We start from the raw sequence: 23,574 nt of genomic DNA on the forward strand, positions 1-23,574 counted from the left end.
TACCAAAGTGCTACAGGTTACACTGGTGAACAAAAACCTAGCAGCACATTCTGTGGCAACAAATGCACCTCAAAATGCTTTTATCCTTGATTAGAGTTTTTGGGATTCTGGGAGTTGGAATCCTGCAACATATGAGGAGCAAAGGCTAAAAACACAGCTCTAGGGTTTTATTTCCCAAAAGTTTTAATCAGGGTCGGATATCTGGTGCCCCTCGGCCGGCACGTGTCTTTTAGCTCCCATCCCCTCTCGAGTGCTCATGCGCACGCATTTTAAGTGTTGGCAATAGGACGCTGTGTTCCACCTGTGTTCGGGGGTTACGTGAACACATTAAAACTGACCGCAGGGGAACAGAGCAAGAAATGCTTGTGTGGAAGTGCCCTTATAATTGGGCGCTGCTTGACCCACACATCACAGGTGTTTTTCCCATTTCAAGCCGGTGCTTATTAGAAGTATTACTGTGCCAGGATGTGCTCTGAATATTGGGGTACAACTAACGACACCCAATGAAGCTCCTTGTTTGCTGAGTTTGATCCCAGCTGTTGTGTTTGTTTGCAACTTGTAGTGTTTAGTCCTTAAATCATATTGGGTTTATGTCTTAAAGCCCGTATATAGTCAAAAGCAAAGATTTAAAGTCAGTCATGATTAGTTGACAGGCCCGTATTTTTGGAAAGGCCACCTAGGCCCGGGCCTAGGGCGGCAGGATTTTAGGGGGGCGGCATACTGCCCAACCACACCCTCATTGGTTCAAGAACACTGGGGATGTGCTGGAGATACAATAATTTCTTAATTTACCAGTACTCCAATCCTCATTACTCCGGTCCCGATGATCGATGATGAAAATTTGCATGAATAAAGGGGAGGGGACAGGGGAGACTGACGACAGTGGGCCTAGGGGCACCCACTATGTAAATCTGGCCCTGTTAGTTGATCCAAGGAATAATGTAGCCACTTGGCATCATTCTGTTTACATTACCTATGACAGTGTGGGACTACTGCCAGTGGGACCTAAAGGGGCCCCCCTTGTGACATCAATCAGTGCTTTGATTTTCATTTTTTCAGAGTTCATTTAAAGGGGGTTCTTCACATTAAAATTAACTTTTAGTATGATGTAGAAAGTGGTATTTTGAGACAATTTGCAAATGGTCTTCATAGTTTATTATTTGTGGTTTTTGAATTATTCAGCTTCTTGTTCAACTCTCCAGTTTAGAATGTCAGCAACTACACCTGGTTGCTAGGTTCTAAATTATCCTAGCAACCAGGCAGTGGTTTGAATGAGAGACTGGAATATAAATATGAGAAGGCCTGAACAGAATGATGCATATTAAACAGTAACAACAGCTTTTAGTCTGAAATACATTCAAAAACGATACAAAATAAAAAATGAAGAAAAAAGTTGCTAAAAATTGGTCTTTTTTTATAACATACTAATAAAAATAACTTAAAAGTGAACCAAACTTTTAAAAAGACCTCAACAGTGCAGATAACAGCAAAGGGACAGACACACACTATTTTCAACAGCAATTTCAGTGAAAGATAACTTTAAAACCACTATCGTTTGTAATAAGAATAGTATCACATGATTTTTTACTTTACATCCCCTATTTTGCTCGTACGGCCCTTTTTTATACGGTGTGCCAGCCACACACACTGTCACATACATACTAGAAGTAGCACGGTTACTATATTTAGAAATGTCTCCGAGAAGCATAATATTTTAAATAAAGTTTCCGGATTATGAATATGAGGAACGTCGTTGCGTTCTACTTCACGTGACCGTGCGTTGCTTGTATTGCGCATGCGCGGTATATGGCAGCAGCCTGTGAATCGCTGCAGCGCAATGGCCGAGACAGCTCTATGGGGGCTGTTGGAGGAGTTTCTGGTCGGAGAGCAGGATTCCAAGTCTGCCGAAGTAGCAGCAGGTGTGTGTAAATGTATTTGCTGGTAATTGCATCAGTGTGTTGGGTGTAGTGTAGGTAGAACAGAGCCAGTGTTATGTCAGAGTTACTCAGGTACCTTCTTTCAGGAATACTACAGGTCTCTGCTTCAGGTTACAGGGGATGCTGGGAGTTGTATTTCATCATTAACTTAGAAGTAAAGGAGATGCATGTTTGTAATATAAGCTGGCGCTCGCTGTCACCTTGGCATTGACAATTAGTTGCATTTTGCACGTCAGTGAGTGGAGGGATGTCTTTATCCTGTGCTAACCACACAGTGTTCTGTTGTGAGCCTCTTACTGTTATCATTCACTTCATCTGTTATTACAGGTATGGGACTCATTATCCAGAAATTTCAGAAATAAGGGAATGACATGTCACACAGAGTCAATTTTAAAGGAGTATTCAACCCTTACTGAAAAAAAAACCCTACCCTAAGTAGACCCCCTGCCCCCCCCCCCGGGGAAGGGCCCCTAACTTTTAACTTACCCATCGGTGCAGATTCAGGGATCGCAGTTCACGGAAGCCATCTTCCGGGTCTTCAAGTCTTCTTCAGCCGCTTCGGCAATTTCCGTCCATTTCGGTGCATGCACAGTTGCTCCAACTGTGCATGCGCTGCTTCGCCGGTCTCATTGTCAGATTACCGAAGACCCGGAAGATGGCTGCTGTGAACTCCGATCCCTAAATCTGCACTGAGGAGTAAGTAAAAGTACAGTACTAGCTGCATACTGCCATATTTTTTTTTTGTTTTTTTTTTAATGGACATAAGGTGGGGGGATCCAGATAATGGAACCCTGTTCCCAAGCATTCTGTATAATAGACCCCATACCTGTACTAGATCAGTGAAGGATTACATTTGGGAAAAACCACAAAAGACAATTTCCACGGATCCCTAAAATGTGGCACAAGCATATTTGATTAGTCCTCAGGCTGCAAATTGATACAAAGAAATATTTATTTACTGGAAATTTTACTTGCCTCACAAGGAAACTTCAGTATAATGTACTGTTGTGCTGATAAAACTGGTGTATTTGCTTCAGAAACACAACTATAGTTAATATAAACAAGCTGCTGTGTAGCCATGGGGGGGGGGCAGTCATTCAAAGCTGATAAAGAAGAAAAGGCACAGGATACAGAGCAGATAAAAGATACGATCTTTAGTTTACAATGGGATTCTTCAGACCTTATCTGTTATCTACTGGGTATCCTGTGCTTGAATGGCTGCCCCCATGGCTACACAGCAGCTTGTCTGTATAAAATATAGTTGTCATTCTGAAGCAAACACACCGGTTTTACCAGTGCATGGAAACCGTACATTATATAGTGAATAAAGTACCCCCTCTTGTAAAATATAAGGATATAATAAGTTACCGAGGAGTTTCATGACCATTTTTTTTAAATACAGGTCATGGAACTCCGAGGTAACATCTAATATCCTCGTATTTTACAACTTACCAATTTGTTATAATACATAAATTTCAGTGAGTCATGTGACAAAAATGACATCAGAACTCACCGTTTATAAGGATATTCTATAACATACTAAAAGTTGGTTTCAGTCACGTATTTTCATTAAGTTTAATACAGGTTCTAAGGCAACACACACTTTTTATATTTAAATATAGCCAAACTGCTTTTATTATCTGGTGTTACTGGCCCTTTATGAATGTGGATGCACTGTTGGAGCTATATGAAAGGGTACTGTGTAGTGATGAGCAAAATCTTTCACCAGTTTTCACCACAAAAAAAAGACACCAATAAATGTCAATGGGTGAAAAAAATTGTTGCTTGAAAAAAAATAAAAATAAATAAATTGTCGCCCATAGACATCAATGCATATGGCGAATATGGCATATGTATGCCGGCCGGTTTTACAAATTTACCGGCAATGTAGCTGCCGGTAAATTTGTAATACCCCTAAGAAATGCCCTTGGCCCATCCCCAATCCGATCCAAACCTACCTTTTTCGCCTCCTGCCCATTGCGTGCCGTAGCTCCACCCCCTTTGACATCATGGTCCGCCCCTTTTGTTTCCGCCCCCCACCACTGGCTGGTGAAAATTTTGTAAAAAGGTGGCAACACTAGGCATATGGCAGATTCGTCCTTCACCAGTGCTGTGTGCAAAGTTAAGATAAAGTTGAAAAGGACTGGTGCTAATGTGAAAATTGTCACTTTATCTTTTGTTGTCTTTCTTTTGAGAAGTGTTACTGTGCACCAAAGCGGCAAATGTACATTCTGTGTGTAATTATATGTGTGTGAATAAGTGTCATGTGCAATGCCTGCCAACAGAGGAAACATCTGGGCTTCAAACACCAGTGCCCAAAAAAATATGTTGTCTAGTTAAAAGTGTTCACGAAAACCCTAAGGATTAGGCCTTAAATATTTGTCTACTGTGACATTTCTGCAGGAGGAGTAATGCTCACTACCACTCTATACCGTCAGTCACTGACATGAATGGAAACCATTCATGTCAATGCATTTGCATATTTTGTGCTCACAAACAGAATTTTTTTTAAAATACGCACACCATCGGCTAAATTTTTATACAGGTAATAAATCTATTATCCAGAAGAGACAGATCGCATTTGGATTTTATTTTGTTTTTTTTTGTGATTTTTTTTAAAAAAAAATATATTTAGCTTTTTTATTCAGCATCTCACCAGATTGGAATTTCACCAGCTATCTGGTTGCTAGGGTCCAGTTTACTCTAGCAACCAGGCAGTGATTTAAATGAGAGACTGAAATATGAACAGGAGAGTGCCTGAATTAAAAGATAAGTAACAGGGGGATATACCGCTACTTTAAAAAGCCAGTTTGCTGTTCCTGTAAGTTGTTTAAGTGCACTGTTTATGACTGGGCGAGTGGGAGTAGGCACGGGGAGGCACATTTATCAAAGGTCAAATTTCGAATTCATGTGAATTTTTAAAAACTCCCATAAATTTGAAATTCAACCAATTGGAAATTTATTTAAAAAAAAAAAATCTAATTTTTTAAACTCGAATGAATGTAATCAACCCAAAAACTCGAATCGAATTTGATTCTGATTCTCCGAAAAAAACTTGAATGTTAAGTAGGCTGCAAACAATTCAAAATTGATCCCTGGACCTCTTCCATTGACATAAACAGCAATTTTCGTCAGGTTTTAGGTGGCGAATTTAAAAAAAAAAAACAACTCAAATCAAAATTGAAGAACTACCCATTTGAATTTGACCATAAAAAAAATTGAAAATTCTAATTTCGAATTCTAATTTTCAATTTGACCCTTTATAAATCTGCCCCTTAATGTTCCACCGATTTATGTCCTGCTTTGCTTAACAATAACTTTACAGGAGGAGGCCAGGTGCAGCTTCCTCTGCTGCAAAACAGGAAATGAAGTGTACAAAGGAAATTATATCACCATGTTGACTGTCTTGTGCTCTTTCCAAATGTTTCCTCTAAGATAATTCACGTGATTGATTATCAGATGACTGCTGCCTATTTTTGTGCCATACTACAGCAGCATCAGACAAGCATATGATGTTGCTGCATATTAGTTATTTCCCTTAGGGCAAAGCATAGAAATGTTTACAGTAGCAGGAACAAGAGGTAATGACAAAGATGTCATTGTAATTGCTGTTGTGTAATGCCACAGTTATAGCCTGAAGGGCTGGTGAGACGTGAATGGCAAGTACTGCTACTACTTCTTCACAAAGTCTGGAGCCAGTTTTCTTTGGTTTTTGCATGAAAATGTGATTCCAAAAGATTACTTTGTTTATGACTTGGATGGTATAGCTGGTACAGAAGCAATAGATTTTTGAAATGTTCCTGTTGATGGCAATCCTGTCCGTTAGAAGGTCTGCAGCCTTGTTCATTTGTTTTCATAAATAATTTTAACTTGGCTCATGGGCCTCATATAAGTATGGGACCTGTTATCCATAATGCCTATGGATATGACTAATCAGCCTTATATTGTGACATTTATATTCTATGTGTACTGTATATTGTGAGTGGGTCCCTAAGCTCAGTAAGTGACAGCAGCAAAGAGCATGTGCAGTGAATCAGCAGAAAAGAAGATGGGGAGCTACTGGGGCATCTTTGGCCACACAGATCTTTACTGCTAAAGGACTGTGGTTGCATTAGGCTGTGTGGTAGAGTGCCCAATGAAAAGTGTAAAAAGGTGTATTTTATCTTTGATTTCTCCCCAATAGGAGATGAAGGCTGCAAGGGAGATGTTACTAATCAGAGCATAGTCTCCCTGTTTAATGGATATTGCTATCTGGCCCTGGATGCTATAGTGTTCTGGTAGGAACAGGCATTCCATTCCAGTGGTCCAGTTTGCATTTTCGGGTTCACCTTCCTCAGGAAGGCTATCCTGTGGAAAGGGTATTTAAAGGACCAGTAACATCAAAAACTGAAAATGTTTTAAAGTAATGAAAATATCATGTAGTGTTGCCCTGCACCGATAAAACTGATGTTTGCTTCAGAAAAACTACTATAGTTCATATAAACAAGCTGCTGAGTAGCAATGGCGGAAATTGAAAAACGGCTATATGGCACAGGATAGATAATAGATAACATTATGTTCTACAGAGCTTATCTGCTATCTGCCGTGTAACTTTTCTCCTTTGAATAGCTGCCCCATGGCTACACAGAAGCTTATTTATATAAACAATAATAGTGTTTCTGAAGCAAACGCAGCAGTTTTACTAGTGCAGGGCAACACTGCACTATATTCTTATTACTTTAAAACAATATAATTTATTGATGTTACTGGTCCTTTAAGCTTAATTGGAAGTTTAGAGAGTGGCTCTCAGCAGGGCACTGCAGGTAGGAGACCTGGCTATGTTAGGAACTCCCAGTGGAGCTGGGGGTGTCGTGCCGCCATGACTGTGACTAAGAGACAGATTTTGTTGTCTGTGTGGGACATTGAGGAAAAACCAGGAGGCTGAGAAATTCCCTCAAAGACTGTGAGTACATGGGTGACCCCAACCTATGTTTTGACTGGTAGCCAACAACGGGCCCCGGTATAGTGAGGGAACACTTCATATGAAGGTAGCGCCCAGTGGGCAAGGATTTATTTTTATGTTTTGTTATAAATACTGAAATGGTCACCCCTGTTTGTGAATGATTATTCTAAGGAAAATAAACCAATGTTTCTTTGAAGAGCCTGTCCAACTGCTCTTTTACTATGCTGCCTGCCCTACCATTTGCTAAATTCCCCCCAAAGTTACGTGTTCAAGCCGCCAGCTTGCCAGAGCTGGTACACAAACCCAAAACATAATATACAACATTTCTAGCTACTGTACATCTTTAGTTAGTCTTTAGTTCTCCTTTAATAATCAGAATATGCAGACTGCACTGGGTCTGTGGATACTGACCTATACACAGTCACTTTATAAAGCTACTGAAGTAAGGAAGTAAGATTGTTTCCCTGCAGAGCAGTTAGGGACCGTCTGAAGTTTCCTATCTGCAGCAGTCAGAGCAAGCAAAACATTAGCGTTCAGTAAAAACCATGCACAATACAACCATTTGCAAAAAATATGCACTGTGCGAACTTTATAAATGACCCCCCACTGACTAACTCAAAGTTAGAGAGCTGAAAAGTAGGAAACTGGGTTCTGGCTATTATGTTACAAACCCAGTCACTCCAGCCTTTATAGATTACATTTTTGGCTAGCTAACTATATTAGAAACATATTTTTATGTTGCATAGCCTATCATTTTATCTAGTTTTTATTTTTACACTGAACTGTTCCTTTAACAGAGTTGAGTTTTTAGCCTTTTTGCAATCTAAAATTTGGCTAAAGTAAAGGAATTTGGTGTGAAGTTGGCAAGCATCTCTTCTTCTAAGCTTTAGTCAGCACCTGTTATTGTTCATTACAGCTATTCTTTACACACCAGAAACAGTTTTTTTTTCCCTTCTTCCTTTTTTTTTGTGGCGTAAATAGATATTCTGTTATTGCAAGTTATGTGCTGATGATAATTACAAATGCATGAGCAGAGTGGAGCAAATTCAAAGCGGCCCTTTACCTTGTTTGAACTATTAGATTTAGGCTAATTCCATTGGGGAAGCAAGCCTTTGTAATTATACATTTTCTCATTGGCTGTAAGTGAATATGAGTCACCTGAAACACACAACATTTGGTTACCATAGGTTACTGTCCAGGGCAAATATGCCCGGTGTTGATAAATGACCGCCAGTAGTTGTGGTAACAGGACGCACTATTGGGCAGAAGGCACTCGGTGTACAGTCTGCTTCTCTCTGTCTGCATTTTGTACATGGTTGGAGAGAAGTGGATCCATGCCCATCCCTCCTGCAGCTACATGAAGTGGAGATCGGCCTGAAAACCATGACAACATGAATTATCCGAATGATCTCTGCTCCATGTAGCTGATTCAGACCATGGAGCTACACACCTCCACACAGTAGTAGATAGGAGCAGATACGTCCTGTGAGCCCTCTGCCCAATAAATAATGGGGAAATTATTATTGCCATCAAGTATTTTAAGAGTGCCAACAGTTTGCGCAGCGCTGATGCCAATACAATTACCTGTGTAACATTCAGTAAAATTTAATGGCATCTGCTGCCATTGTGTACACAGGGCAGACTTTAGCTCGAGTCCCAAATCCACCCAATCTATGCAGTGATAGTTGGATGCTACTGATGTGAAAGACATTAGGTAGACGTTGGCATTTTCTCCACCCAGTCACAATTTTTTTTAAAAAAATTTGGCCTGTCCCAGAACCAGCAAAATCCATATTACATGGATATCTGTCACTATCTGTTGACCGCCATACACCTACCAAAAATCATATGCAAGTATAAGTATATACATGGCCACCTTTAGTGAAAATGTATTATTTATTATTATTTATTTATTACAGGTATGGGACCTATTATCCAGAATGCTCTGGACCTTGGGGTTTCCGTCTGGGTAACGGATCTTTCGTAATTTGGATCTTCATACTTTAAATCTACTAGAAAATCATGTAAATATTAAAAAAAAAACAGTAGAATGGTTTTACATCCAATAAGGATTAATAAAATCTTAGTTTGGATCAAGTACAAGGTACTATTTAATTATTATAGAGAAAAAGGAAATAATTTTTAAAAATTTGGATTATTTGGGTAAAATGCAGTCTATGGGAGCAAGCCATTCTGTAATTCTGCTTTCTGGATAATGGGTTTCCGGATGACGGATCCCATGCTTGTATTAATAATAATAATCTGATGCCATTCACTTTTTAGAGAATATTTTACTAATGTTTATTCCCTCTTTACAAAAAAGTCACCCTATGTAGGTGTTTTTCTTATACCCTAGTAAAGAAGGGAGTGATAGCGTCGGTGGTTCTTTGACAAAATACAAAGTTAGATTTTAAATTTATGTTCTAGAAAAGAAAAATGGTACACTTCTGGTTTGCAAACCCAATATGTTTGGAACTCTTGGCATTCACATTATATTGTTTGTTACAAAATTGACAGTTGTTTGCATGGTTTACATGCAGTAACAGCAGAAAATATGTATCCAGCTACCCTTATTATTTTATTAAGAGGTAGCACCTTATCTGGCCTTGGGTGCAGTTGTAGATCAGCAATAGACCCTCCATCACCCACCAGTATCTGTGCCCCCCCCCCCTTTGCCAATGGCATCTGAACTCTTACAGATCAGATGGGAGGCCTATTCATTACTCACAGGAGTAATTGCTCCTTTTATCATTTAAGGTCCTGATAGGTCAGAAGCAAGGCTCTTCCAAAACTATATTAGTGGTTATGTGCACTGTTTGCTCTGTAGAATAACAATATGGAGCATCTGAGGGCACCAATTGAATTTTTAAATTGCACTTGTCGTGACAGATCACAGGGATGTCATCTAATTAGAGGACAGATGGAAATCTAGAGATAAAGTGCACAGTGTTCCTATGGAAAGTAACGTTTTGTAACGACCATTACATTAATTTAATTTCCTCTGTTTTGTTCATGAAAGCCATAGGCAGTTTTGAGAGGGGTGATGTCATCTCACCCCTCTGTGTCCAGCAACCATTGTATTCCTTTATTTATTCTTTGCCATGTCTGATACTACTGAACTCTTTATGTCAAGGTTTCTTACGCTTTCTCAAATCAAGTTTGGCACTCTGCTTCGCAACCCCCAAAAATAGCCTTAGAAGTAATTATGCGCCTTATTTAATTATTATTGGCTGTTATATTCCACTAGGGAGTCTTTGAGACCCACCATAAACACCATAGGAGCCAAATTTTGGTTCCAGATCCATAAGTTAAGAATTTCTGCTTTTGTGTTATCCAACTACTGGTATGGGATCAATTATCCGGAAAACCGTTATCCAGAAAGCTCAGAATTACAGAAAAGTCATCTCCTATAGACCCAATTTTATCCAAATAATCCAAACGTTTAAAACTGAGTTCCTTTTTCTCTGTAACAATAAAACTTAGTTCTTGATCCAAACTAAGATATAATTAATCCTTATTGGAAGCAGAACCAGCCAATTGGAGTTATTTAATGTTTACAGGATTTTCTAGTAGACTTAAGACATGAATCCAAATTACAGAAAGATCAGTTGTCTGGAATGCCCCAGGTCCTGAGCATTCTGGATAACAGGTCCACACCTGTATACAGAAATGCATCTCCCTTGACTCCTTCCACAGTCCTTAAATAGGGTAATAATAATTCTTTTTGGAGAAGCTTGTAGGAGGCATTTCATAGTCATGGAAGGACAATGGGACACTGCTCAGCATAACTTAGGGCCCTTGCAAGCCAAATATTATTGCTTAATTGCAGCGGGAACAACCCCTTTAAATAGTCCATTACAAAGCTGTACTGTAAAATTGTCAGCACAACAGGTTTTGTAGCAGCGCACACCGGCACCCGAAGGAATCGCCCACACGAGGTTATGGTTAAAAAGGTATAACTTTATTTTCTCATCTGATCAAACATCTAGCGTCTGACCTAGCGACCTCAGACGCTAGATGTTTGATCAGATGAGAAAATAAAGTTATACCTTTTTAACCATAACCTCGTGTGGGCGATTCCTTCGGGTGCCAGTGTGCGCTGCTACAAAACCTGTTGTGCTGTGAATACGTCTCCTCTGTGAAGGACTCGGGGCGGCTGCACCCGGGTCACCACGTGGACAGGGTAAGACTCTACAAATATCTATCTACTAATAACTTGATGTTTTTCGATGGGGAGCCCGATGGGACGTACGTTTGTATAGAGCTTCAGTGCAGGGTACGGGGCTATTAGCACCCGGACCACTAGCCTTAAACGGTGAGCGACGCTAAGGGTGGTATAAGTTCCCGAGAGAGTTAAAATCCCTGTGCCCTGTAATTGATTGACTATATAATTCTTAATAGAAGCGCTGAATTGATGAATTGTCTGTAAAATTGTCAGCATAGTTATTTCCTACACTATGCAAAATTAAGTAGGGAAATATTTTTTTTTTAAAAAAAATAGCTTTTGTGAAACCACAAACATCTCATAATTTTGAATGATCTGTCATTTTGAGTAGGAGCACAATAATAAAATGATTTCAGCTTTGATCACTTGTAGGCCGAGTGCATTTTTCCCTCGGCAGTTTAGAAAATGTGGATTTACAGAGTTGAAGGTTAATTTGTTTAAACTGAAAACAGCACAGACATTTCAGTGTCTTATAAGCACTATAACGTGTTAGTGGAATGCAGTCTGCTAACTGCAAATGAATAGGCACTTTACAGCTTGCTTACAGACAAAATATTTGCTGCATAAGGGCTTAATTCATTTGTAATAGCCAGTAATTGGCCTAGAGGATTGGTGGTTTGGTGGGTTTCAGCTCTCCTCACCTCAGGTACCATAAGAGAAATAGTAAATGTGATGTTTTGTCACCTGTGCTAAACCGTCTCCAGCATGGGCAACAAAATGTCCAAAAATACCTTTGTATTGAAGTCAACTAGAATTGTTTCTCCTCTGGCAAGTACGCAACTAACAGGCAGCAATGCCAATTGACTTTGATACAAATGTATTTTCGGGCATTTTGTCACCCGCACTGGAGATGATTTTGCATGGGTGACAAAATGTCTGGTCGGCCATTAACCTTAGATTTTATGCTCTCGTGAGTATGGCCCTCTCATCCTATTATAATCTTGTAAATCTTGTTGGTTAAGTTATTGTTAGTCTCCTATTTGCTATAAATGATTGTTACTTGCTGGCACTGTATAAATAAATGATGAGATAAGGAAATAAATTGGATCATTGGTAAATTGTGGGGTGGTTCGTCTTTAACTTTTGTAAAAGAAGTTGGGCCTTTTACAGAAGCTGTCCAACTGCTTCTGTCCCAAAAGAAGCAGATATAATTAAAATAGTGAAGGCTGTGGATATAGGCTCGTAAATGCAGATACTGTGCTGCAAGGTTTAGTCGCACCCTGTGTGAATAAATAGTTTGTCAGTGAGCCTCATCTGAAAGCTACAAGGGGGCAGTATTGTTATTGCCTCTTTTCATAACTCATATTTCTATTCAGGCCTCTCCTGTTCATATGTAAGTTTTTTATTCAAATCATTGCATGGTTGCTAGGGTAATTTGAATCCTAGCAACCGGTTTCCTGAATTTACTAACTGGAGAGCTGCTGAATAAAAAGCTAAATAACTCAAAAAAACAAGAAAATAAATAATGGAAACCAATTGCAAATTGTCTCTGAATATCAATCTCTACATCATACTAAAAGTTAATTTAAAGTTGAACCACTTTTAACATCTCTGGGGGTGGTTGCATATGGTCCCCTGTGACCACATTTTGGGTAGTCCTGTCTTCTATATTAGCAAGTGTACAGTAAGCAACCCACAGTATTCATTCGGATATCAGTAAAGGAGCAACAAGTTGTGCAGCATTTGCTGTCTGTCTTTGTTTTTCCCAAAGTCTCTAGCCAACTGTCCACTAAAGGGCTTGGAAAGCATTTTGCTTTACCATCTGTTTGCGTCCCAGAAATGAGCAATTCAGCTATTTTACTGTGATAGGTAATCACATGGCTCTGTATCGTGTAGCTGCCCTAAACGCTCTGCAGCCTTCAAGGGAATCTTTATTGAAAATTAGTTCCAGATTTGCTAAATGAAGGCCATAACATAATACAGGTATGGGACTTGTTATCCAGAATCCTCAGGACATGGGTCTTTTTGTAATTTGGATCTTCATACCTTAATTCTACTAGAAAATCATGTAAACATTAAATAAAGGTAATAGGCTGGTGCTGCTTCTAATAAGGATAAATTATATCTTAGTTTGGATCAAGTACAAGGTACTGTTCTATTACAGAGAAGAAGGAAAAAATTTTTTTGGATAAAATGGAGTTTATGGGAGACGTCCTTTCGCCAATTTGGATCTATCTGGATAACGGGTTTCTGAATCCCATACCTGTACCATCAAGCATTGTAATTCTTCTTGTTGTAATCGGGCAGTTTTGGGTTCTTCAGAACAACATGCACATTGGCTTCATGATGCCATCAACATCATTTAGGAAATGTATTTAGGGGCCTAACTACAGAGAAAACAGACTCTGTTTCCATATGTTCATTAAAATTATCTATAAACCATGTCTTATCCCCAAAAGTTTAAGGGCTTAAGTGACTTTTTGTTGTAGGGCCTAGTAATTCTAGTTTCATTGCTGTGTGTAAGTTTTAGGGTAGGGGCACACTGGGCGATTCAGGGAGATTTTCGTCTTTGCGAGACCAATCTCCCTGAACGCCATCCCTCTTGCGCAGGCTAAAATAAAAAATCGCCTGCGCTAAAGCACACGCAGCATTTCGTTTTTTGAAGTCATCCGAATTTGCCTCACAAGGAAACTTCGGGCGACTTCGGAAAACGAATCGCTGCATGTGCTTTATCACATGTGATTTTTCATTTCCATTTTTTTTAAATGATTTCCTTTTTCTCTGTAATAATAAAAAAGTGACTTGTACTTAATCCAAACTTAGATATAGTTAATCCTCAATGGAAGCAAAACCAGCCTATTGGGTTTATTTAATGTTTACTTAATTTTCTAGTAGACTTAAGGTATGACGATCCAAAATATGGAAAGATCTGTTATCTGGGCAACTACAGATCCCAAGCATTCTAGATAACAGGTCCCATACCTGTATGTATCTCACTGGGAATGAGACGGTAGAGCTTTCAAAGTCAACTTTCTGCACCCTGGTACCTCTCCATCATAATGAACCAATACCCCTGGTCAGTGCAAATTGCTTTAGAACATTCTTTATACCAAACAGAAAACTGCTCTTTTAGATAACAATGTCACTACCCATGTGGACACGTACTCCTTCTATCATTATAAACTGATCTCACTTCTAGGGCTTCCAGGAAAACCATCATGTTATAATTCTGATATAATAAATAATCTTAATGACAGTAATCTTTGTGTTTATTTCTCTAGGCGTGAAAGATGGGGTCTTCACTGTGCTGCAGGTGGTGGAGTCACTTGGGTAAGAAATGTGAAATTCTTCTCTGTCTTCTGCTCTGTGACCTGTTCACGCTCTGCATGGCTGCTGTTGAAGGGAAAAGTGTGAAAGATGTTAATAGTGTTCTACCTATCATGTCCATTTAAAAAAAATATTTTATTGTTTTGTCTCACAACCCTTTAGTTAGAAGTTTAAGTGGGTTGGGTCACTGATCGTAGAAAGCAGGCAGCAGTTTAATGACAGACGGGAAAATTAATGCAAGATTGATTCTAATGTAAATAATTATCTTAATCCATTCACGGATTGCCGGCGTCACTTATCCCCAATAAAAATTAATAAAAAAAAAACTAGTAAGATTATCATTTTTTCTGTGCTGTTGGCATAAGGAAGATGGTAAATACCTACTTAGAGAAGCCTGAAATTTCATTACGAGGTAAAATCAAGTATCCCCTTTTTTTTCTGTAAACAGATACATTGCAGAACATTTGAAAAATGCTACTGGGTGCCATTTCTGAACTAAAGCTCCCCATAGACGCGATGATTCTTCTTGCCAAACTACCGATTTTAGGGAACCCCGACCAATCCTTCGAAATTATCGTGCTCTTAGTGGAATTAGAGCACAAGTCACAAGTCACATGACTTGGGGCAGCTGGGAAATTGACAATATGTCTAGCCCGATGTCAGATTTCAAAATTGAATATAAAAAAAATCTGCACTATTAACTGGGATTCATTTTGAAAAAAATTTTTTTTCCCCATGACAGTATCACTTTAAAGAAAGTAAAAATGAGATTCTATTTTTTTGCCTTTACATTCCCTTTAAGTTCTTTCTCTCTTATTACTGAAAGTGGACCCAAATGTTGAATTTCATTTGTCGGTTTTCATTATTTTGCCTGTTACGAGATTACTTAATCAGTCCCTTGGGTAGTTATTTCTTTTAGCGGCATTGGCCACATAAATTGGAGGTAATTTTGTCCACAGAGAGCCTTATCATGGTGTGCAAAATCTTTTCATCCAAGTTAAGCTGGCCATAGACGCCAGTTGTACGAATCGTGGATCGGACTGGTTAGAAAATTTCTGTCCCCTGCCGATAATATCTCTGCATGTATTGCCGATCGTACGATTTTCAGTGGGAGACTGTCACTAGCTTTGTCAGACATAACTATCATACGATTGCTGTCAGAGGTAGTACATTGGCTGATCTGTTCTTTTGTACTTTATTTGATCGGAATGGTTAGTGGCAGGTCTGGAGATGGGGAAGTCCGATCGTACATAGATTCATGCGATCAGATCTTTGCGTCTATGGCCAGCTTTATACTCTAGGAGAAGACATAGGCGAGGAACCCAGACTGAAGTGAGAGTATGGTGAATTTTGTAGCAGGCTGGCCATTATGAGTCTATTTTATTATATATGTAACCTTATAGGAGAACTTAAACCTCCCCCAAGCCTCAGCCCACAATTCAGGAGTGCAGCTGATTGTTCATACATGAGCCATCAGAACAATAGAAAGGCAGATATAAAGTGTGACCCCTCTTGCACGCTCATTCTGCTCAGCCCGTGGGTCAGCCCAGTTAGCCCATCTATAGCTGCCTTTACATAGAAGCAACTTTCCAAAATGAGTACCTGAGGTATGAGATATCTCATGGAGAAGTGGTGTTTGTGACCTGCTTTGGTAAGGTACAATCATCAAATCTAACTTTATGGCCGTTTCCATCTCTAGTACCCCCAAATATTCTCATTATTGCTGTTTATGTTGGTAATGCTTAAATATAAATTTTGCTTAAATGTCTCTCTATGGTTCACACACACACACACACACACACACACACCCTTGTAAATTCAAAATGCTCTATTTGAACAGTTTATAGAAGCCATTACTGATCAGTTACATTTTTTTCTCCCTTTATTAGCTCCTGCCTAGCAAACCCTGAACCAAGAATGCGAGGTAAAGGCGTGCAACTTCTGTCACAAGTTTTACTGGAGTGCTATTCCCAGATAACCGAAAAAGAAGGTAAAAATCAAAACACTAGGGTACCTGTGTGCTTGTCATGACCATTGACAGGTGTTTTCCATTTACATCAATCATAGGAGGCATGAGGGTTATCAGACATTTGTTCACTGGCTGAAATACACCAGCAGAGAATCACTACTTGAACCAGAAGCCTAATATTCCTTTGCCAACAGTTTTGACATTTTACCCCCAGTACCTCCTGTCACGCTCAGATGTAGATTTCCATACCGCAAAAAAACTACCGCAAGATGTGATTGGCAGCTTCAATTAATATGAAGGCATATTTACCTAGTTTTTATTTTTACACTGAACTATTCCTTTAAGAGTAGGAAAAAGCTGGGGTAACCTAGAAAAACACTTGTACACATATATAGAAGCATTTGCTATAAAGAAGCAAAAGTAACTCTCTGGAAGCATGTTCTCTTTGCAACATTGTTTATAAGCAATATATCCAATCTTCGGGATCAAAGTGCTGTTAGTTCCCACGTGTTCTTTAACCTTAAAAACAACGTGACAGCCAAAAGCATCAGGTTATTAATTGACCACATTAAATTGACCAAATTTATATATGTACCACAGTACATAGCTTATTATTTTTCTACATGGTACCTATTTTGTATATAGTGGGCTCTGTCATCTGGGCCAGAAGCGGTTCACAAGAAGTATATCCATGTATACGGGTCATTACACATAATGGGGGAAATACATAAAAAAAAATTGTCTTCTAGTTTGTTTCAGTGCCCAACAATAGTTCTTGCTGAACTGTAACTCATGCGCAACTTGGTGTGCAATTAAACGTCGGATTATTTAAAAAAAAAATAAAAAATTCACAAGTGTCCCAGTTGAGTGCGCTATGTTACTTTATTTACCTTATTTACCAGCACCCGGGCAAGTCGCTAAACTAGTTTAGGGTGTGCTCTGCCATGTTATATATATCCTGAAGACGGCTCGAGAGACAGAGCCGAAACGTTGATAATAAATTTTTCACTTTATTGAACATTGAAAGTCCTGGATGGTGCGGTTCTTTGAGTTGAAATTTATATATATATCTATATCTATATCTTTCATTGTTTTTACAAGATACCTTTATAAGCCTCCAGCTTTCACCAGACTTTAAGACTTTAAGGCTATACAGATTTCCCTTTATTACCTAACCGATACAGTTGATTTAGTGATTTCTATGGCTACTCATTGTGTCTTGGTAAAAAATAAAAACAACAATGCAAGTAAAGCATTTATGAGATTGAAGCCACATTTACATTTTAACGGAAGGGTAAAATCAAATGCTGACATTGCCCAATAGAAGTGAGGGTTTGATGTCTCAGTTTTCTTTGGCAGGACTTTACAAAGAAGGTTATAACTACATATCTTAATGGGAAAGTAACGGCACAATCACTGTGGAATGCCAAAATGTTAGGCACCCCCCTTCACGTCACTCTTCTGTGCATGTGCTCTAGACAGGACCACAGAGATGATCCAAAAACAGGAAGAACATTGCAATGTGGCCCTATAGTTTATTTAAGTAAGCTGCTGTGTAGCCATGGGGAGCTATTCATGTTGAAATAGGGATAAATGGCACAGGTTACACAGAAAATAGTTGAGTAAAATAGTAGAATATAGTAGGTTTTGATATCCAAGTACAAAATCCATTATGTTCTGCTGAGCTTATCTGTTATTTAACCTGCGCCATTTAGCCCTATTTCAATGGCTGCCCCCTTTGCTACACAGCAAAGCAGTTATATAAACTAGTTTCTGGAGCAAGCACACAACTTTAGGGTGATGGCACACTAGGAGATTAGTCGCCCACTTTAAATTCACAGAATCTCCTGAAAATCCTTTTCTGCCGGCAATAATATATATTCCCATGGGGAAACACTGGTGATTTACATTACTGTCGATGGAAAGGAAACTATGTACGTCTTGTCGCACAGATATATTGTGGATAACAAAATGTCCACTGTGCAAGGGTCATTATAAGCAAACACACCATTTTTTACAGTGCAGGGCAGCAGTGCATTATATTTCAATTTCCGGTACTTTAGAACGTTCATTTTTTGCATTTAATGTTTCTTTAAATCATGGAGTGATTGTTCTTTAAACATATTGTGCAGGCAGGTTAATTGAGCAACCTGTGCAGGCCTCTAATTCCCACATTGTTCTGATTTTAGTCGAAGTCCTGGTTGTGTTTTATGAAAACAGACTGAAGGATCATCATCTCATTACACCATATGTTCTCCAAGGACTGATGGCATTGGTCAGTATATATTCCTATTCTGCATGAATGCAATTTTTTTTGTTTTCACTTTGCTTTTCAGAAATGGTTATATTTAGTTGCACAAAACAACATTGTATGTCATTTGGACAGTTAAAAGTGACCTTGATCCATACTTGTGTATTTGTCAGGCTGTTAAAAAAGCATGTTTGCTTTCTAAGATATGCAATGCATTTTGAGGTAAGGAAGTAGCGGCAGTCAAAATGCCATGTTTACTATAGGCCTTATATTTTATTCCTGTAAAGATTGCTGCAGAGGCTCTCCATGTAAAAATGTAGGTTCAAAAATAAACATTTTTTAAATCCTGCAGCATTCCAGCTGTTGCTGGGTAATATGGTTGTCAGGGTGGTTTTAATATGAAATAGGAATATGAATTTATTTATTATATTATTTATTCCAGCAGAAGATGCTTTTTAAAATCTAACCCTTGTTTAAATAATACATGTTTTATTTGACAGAGTATGTGTAATGTCCTGCCGCAAGGACTGGCCGTTTCTGTGCTTAAATCAATTTTTCAAGAAGTCCATGTTCAGGTTAGGAATCATTCTCTGTCATTTTAATATTTTGAAATCTGTTTGTACTTTTTTCTACAATTGTTTATATAGTTCCTTAAAGGGGATTTGTCACCCAGACGCAAAAACTGTTTAATAAAAGTACTTTTCAAATTAAACATGAATCCCAAATTCTTTTTTTTTTTTTAATGAAAACATCCGTATCTGTTTTAAAGTTGTTTAAAAATCTTAACTGTCAATCATATTTTGCCTGCGCCTCCTCTATGCCTTAGGCATAGCGTCCGGCAGACAATTACTTTCACTTTTCACTCTGCTAGATGTCACTGTACTCCCCCCATCTAATTTTGGAGCCAGGACATGGGCATCCGGTGCCCCATTATGGCACATTATATGCATGATGCAAAAGCCGGTCTTACTTAAAGGGGTTGTTCACCTTCCAACACTTTTTTCACTAAAGTTGGTTTCAGCTAGTTCACCAGAAATAAGGACTTTTTTCAATTACTTTCTATTTTTCTGTTTTTCTAATATTGAAGTTCAAAGTGTCATTTTTCACCTTCTAACGCAGCTATGGGAGGGGGGGGGGTCGCTGACCCTGTCAACTGTTCTAAATTGATACATTTAGTTGACACGTTTCTTATCTTTGTCCCTGCTGAGCAGAATCCCTGAGTTTTATTAAAACTGTTAGAATTGATACAATAGTTGCTAATACTCCAGAGATGCTGCTGAGAAATGTATCAACTACCGTAAATGTTGCAAAACTGTAAACAGTTCAGAGTCTGCACCTGAATGTCCGACTCAAAACACCAGAGACAGTATAGTACTTTCATTTTTTTTTTTTAATATATCTGTGCTTTAAGGATATTAGAATTCGGTTGTGTTTGGTGACTATATGAAGGAACAAGGCTGTGGGCTGAGTTATACAGGGACAGAGATGGGCGAATAAATTTGCCAGACACAAATTGTGGTGTATTTCCGGGTTTTGCCGCAAGCGAATTGATTCTTGAAACTGAGGCAACAATTCAGCTGCAAAAATTGTCACACGTCAAAATTATTCGGACGCTGATTGACTTTAATGCATTTTGTCCAAATAGTTACGCGTGTTGCTCGCGTCAAAAATATTTTGACGCCCATTGACTTCAATGCGTTAAGCTAATCGCAAAGTTTTCGCGATTCGAAAAGGCACAGATTTGACCTTCCCTATACAGGAAACTATCACTCATGTATTATAAGGAATTCTGTTCCCCTTATTATAAATGGTAATGCACTATAAGGGATAATGTACCCCCACTGTCAATTATAAGGATATTAGATGTAATTGAGAAGTTCCGTGACCATAGAAAGGCGCATGGCTGTGGGCTGTGTTATACAGGGGACTTTGAGTATCACTTTTGTAGTATAGGCAATAATGTAACCCCTCTTTTTAGCCATAATCACTTATCATATGACTTATATACAGTATAGTACCCACTACTGTTAATGATGAGGATAGTAGATGTCAGTATGGGGTTCTCTGGCCATATAAAGACATACGTTACAGGATGTGATATATATGGGGAACTCTTTGTATCTCATATATTTTAAGGGATCATGTTGCCCCACTGTAAATTGTAAGGATATTAGATGTCACTGAAAGGCTCTCTAACCTTATAAAGGCACAAGGCTGCAGACTGAGTTATACAGGGGACTCTGAGAATCACTTGTGTGTTTAACGGGGTAATGTACCCCCTACTGTAAATGATTAGGATATTAGATGTCACGGAGGGTTTGTGTGACTATATATATAACAGCACAAAGCTGCAGGCTGAATTATACATGGAACAGTGGGTATCACACATCTATTAGGGATAATTTACTGGAAATAATATGGATATTCGAAGTCACTGATGCCTTGTATCACCATATAAAGGAACAAGGCTGTAGGCTACGTTGTGCAGGGAACTCTGAGTACCACTCATATATTATAAGTGATGATGTACACCCTTCTTTAAATGATAAGGATATTAGATGTCACCTAGGGGTTTTGTGACCATAAAAATTCTCAAGTCTGCAGGCTGAATTCTACAGGGATCTCTGAGTTCCACTCATGTTTTATAAGGGCTACTGTACTTCCACAGTATGTCACTGAGTGGTTTTATGACCATATAAAGGCACAAAGTTGCAGGCTGAATTTTACAGGGAACGCAGATCACTTTTTGTTTTTTAGTTCTTCATTTTTATAATTTCCCTTTTTTTCCCCCCTAAAGCTGTTGATTTCATACCGTGACTTTTGCCTTGAGTATTCTAACCACTAACCACGCTATCGGATCAGTTATTTTATTTTACTGATTTACAGCTTGGTGCTTTGGTGTAGAAAGACAAGCATACCCAATGTGGATTCAGGTGAATGTCTACTTTCTGAAAATATATGGTTTTCTGGGGTGAACATATTTTCTATCTTTGCCCCACAAATGAATGCTGCAAATGTGTTGATTTTGCAGTACCTGAAATGACAGAGCATGTGGGGGGCTCTTCAAAGCTGCAAAAAGACCCAAAGTCATGAAAAGACACGAAGTTGAAGTCCTGAAGCCGTGAAAGGACCCAAAGTAAGGAAAGGAGTCTAAGGTAAGTTCCACTGATCATAAATGTTTTTTTTTTTATTTTATTAAACCCCTGTCCACAATGTATTATGTTAATACTATATAGGCCCCTGGCCACCAATGTTTTTTTTGAATATTCTATGGGGCCCCTGACCACCAATGTTTCTTTTTAACTTTAAAGAGGGGGCCATAATGATTTTTTTTAACTTGTACAGGGGGTCCTAAAAAAACTTTTATTGGGGGCCCTGGCACCAATGTGTTTTTTTATTAACTTATGGGGGGGCCTGGCCACTAATGATTTTTTTAAAACTTTTATGTGGCACCCTGGCCAACAATGTTTTTGTTTTAACCACCGATAATGGCTTTTTATAAATCTTGTGTGGGAGGGGTTTAGTTTTTAGCACTGATATCTATGTGGCCTTTTTACTGTGGTGTAGGCTTGGGTGGATCTGGGGTGGGCCTTGGGGGCTGGACTGGGGTTCTATAACCATATAAAGGCACAAGGTTGCAGGCTGAGTTATACAGGGGAATATCACTGATTGATTATAAGGGATAATGTGCTCCCTACTTTAAATGATATGGATTAAGGATGCTAGATGTCACCGACGGGCTCTGTGACCATATAAAGGCACAAGGCTGCAGACTGACTTATATAGGGAACTCTATATACTTATTACTTGTATTATAAAGGATAATGTATCCCCACTGTAGATGATAAGGATATTAGAAGTCGTTGAGGGGTTTTGTTACCATAAAGAGACAGATGGCTGCAGGTTCAGTTAAACTGGGAGTATCACTCATGTATAATAAGGGATAATCTGCCCCACTGTAGATAATAAGGATATTAGTAGTGGGGCCACCCAATATTTTTAACTCTTAGGGCCCCTTGCCACCAATGTTTTAAACTCATTGTGCCCCTTCCCACCAATGTTTTAAACTCATTGTGCCCCTTCCCACCAATGTTTTAAACTCATTGTGCCCCTCGCCACCAATGTTTTTAAGGCTTGGGCCCCTTTACCACAAATTTTTTTAATCCTTAGGGCCCCTTGCCACCAATGTTTTTAATTCTTAGGTCCCCTTGCCACCAATGTTTTTTAATTCTTAGGGCCCCTTGCCACCAATGTTTTTAATTTAAACTCATTGTGCCCCTTCCCACCAATGTTTTAAACTCATTGTGCCCCTCGCGTTTTTAACGCTTGGGCCCCTTTACCACAAATGTTTTTAATCCTTAGGGCCCCTTGCCTCCAAAGTTTTTAACTCTTAGGGCCCCTTGCCACCAATGTTTTTAATTCTTAGGTCCCCTTGCCACCAATGTTTTTTAATTCTTAGGGCCCCTTGCCACCAATGTTTTTAATTCTAAGGGCCCCCGTGCCACCAATGTTTCTAACTCTTAGGGCTCCTTGTCACCAATGTTTTTAACTCTTATGGTGCCTTGCCACCAATATTTTTACCTCTTAGGGCCCCAGGCCACCAATATTTTTATCTCTTAGGGCCCCAGGCCACCAATATTTTTACCTCTTAGGGCCCCAGGCCACCAATGTTTTTAACTCTTGGGGCCCCAGGTCACCAATGTTTTTACCTTTTAGGGCCCCAGGTGACCAATGTTTTCAACTTTTATGACCCCAGGCCACCAATGTTTTTAACTCTTAGGGCCCTAAGCCACCAATGTTTTTTAACATTTAAGATTTAAAGAAGGGGAAGGTCATTTCATGAGTATATTCTCTCCTGACAGTAGCACAGATTTCCAGTGGGCAACACAGTTCCTCGTTTGTCATTGCCTTTATTAGGACCGGCTAGTGTTTGACCAAAGGATTTAACCTACTGCCTTATATTTACACATCAGAAATGCAGAA

The 23,574-nt window shown here is 39.0% G+C and overlaps 1 protein-coding gene across 2 annotated transcripts; it reads left to right on the top strand.

Annotated features, from left to right (window-relative positions):
• The first annotated feature begins 1,752 nt into the window (after positions 1–1,752).
• LOC108697476 (MMS19 nucleotide excision repair protein homolog) lies at positions 1,753–21,599 on the top strand. 2 transcript variants are annotated; one of them, XM_041571055.1, is made up of 6 exons: positions 1,753–1,919; positions 14,326–14,374; positions 16,261–16,361; positions 18,530–18,615; positions 19,092–19,166; positions 21,478–21,599. In XM_041571055.1, exons 1-6 carry the CDS (start codon positions 1,796–1,798, stop codon positions 21,493–21,495), a joined length of 453 nt encoding a protein of 150 aa, XP_041426989.1. In that variant the 5' UTR covers positions 1,753–1,795; the 3' UTR covers positions 21,496–21,599. The 2 variants fall into 2 exon arrangements, with proteins under 2 accessions (XP_041426989.1, XP_018083031.1); XM_018227542.2 differs by lacking the exon at positions 21,478–21,599 and having other exon boundaries at positions 1,754–1,919; positions 19,092–19,303.
• Positions 21,600–23,574: the final 1,975 nt, after the last annotated feature.

The sequence above is a fragment of the Xenopus laevis genome, chromosome 7S (genome assembly GCF_017654675.1).
Source record: "Xenopus laevis strain J_2021 chromosome 7S, Xenopus_laevis_v10.1, whole genome shotgun sequence".
NCBI lineage: Eukaryota > Metazoa > Chordata > Amphibia > Anura > Pipidae > Xenopus > Xenopus laevis.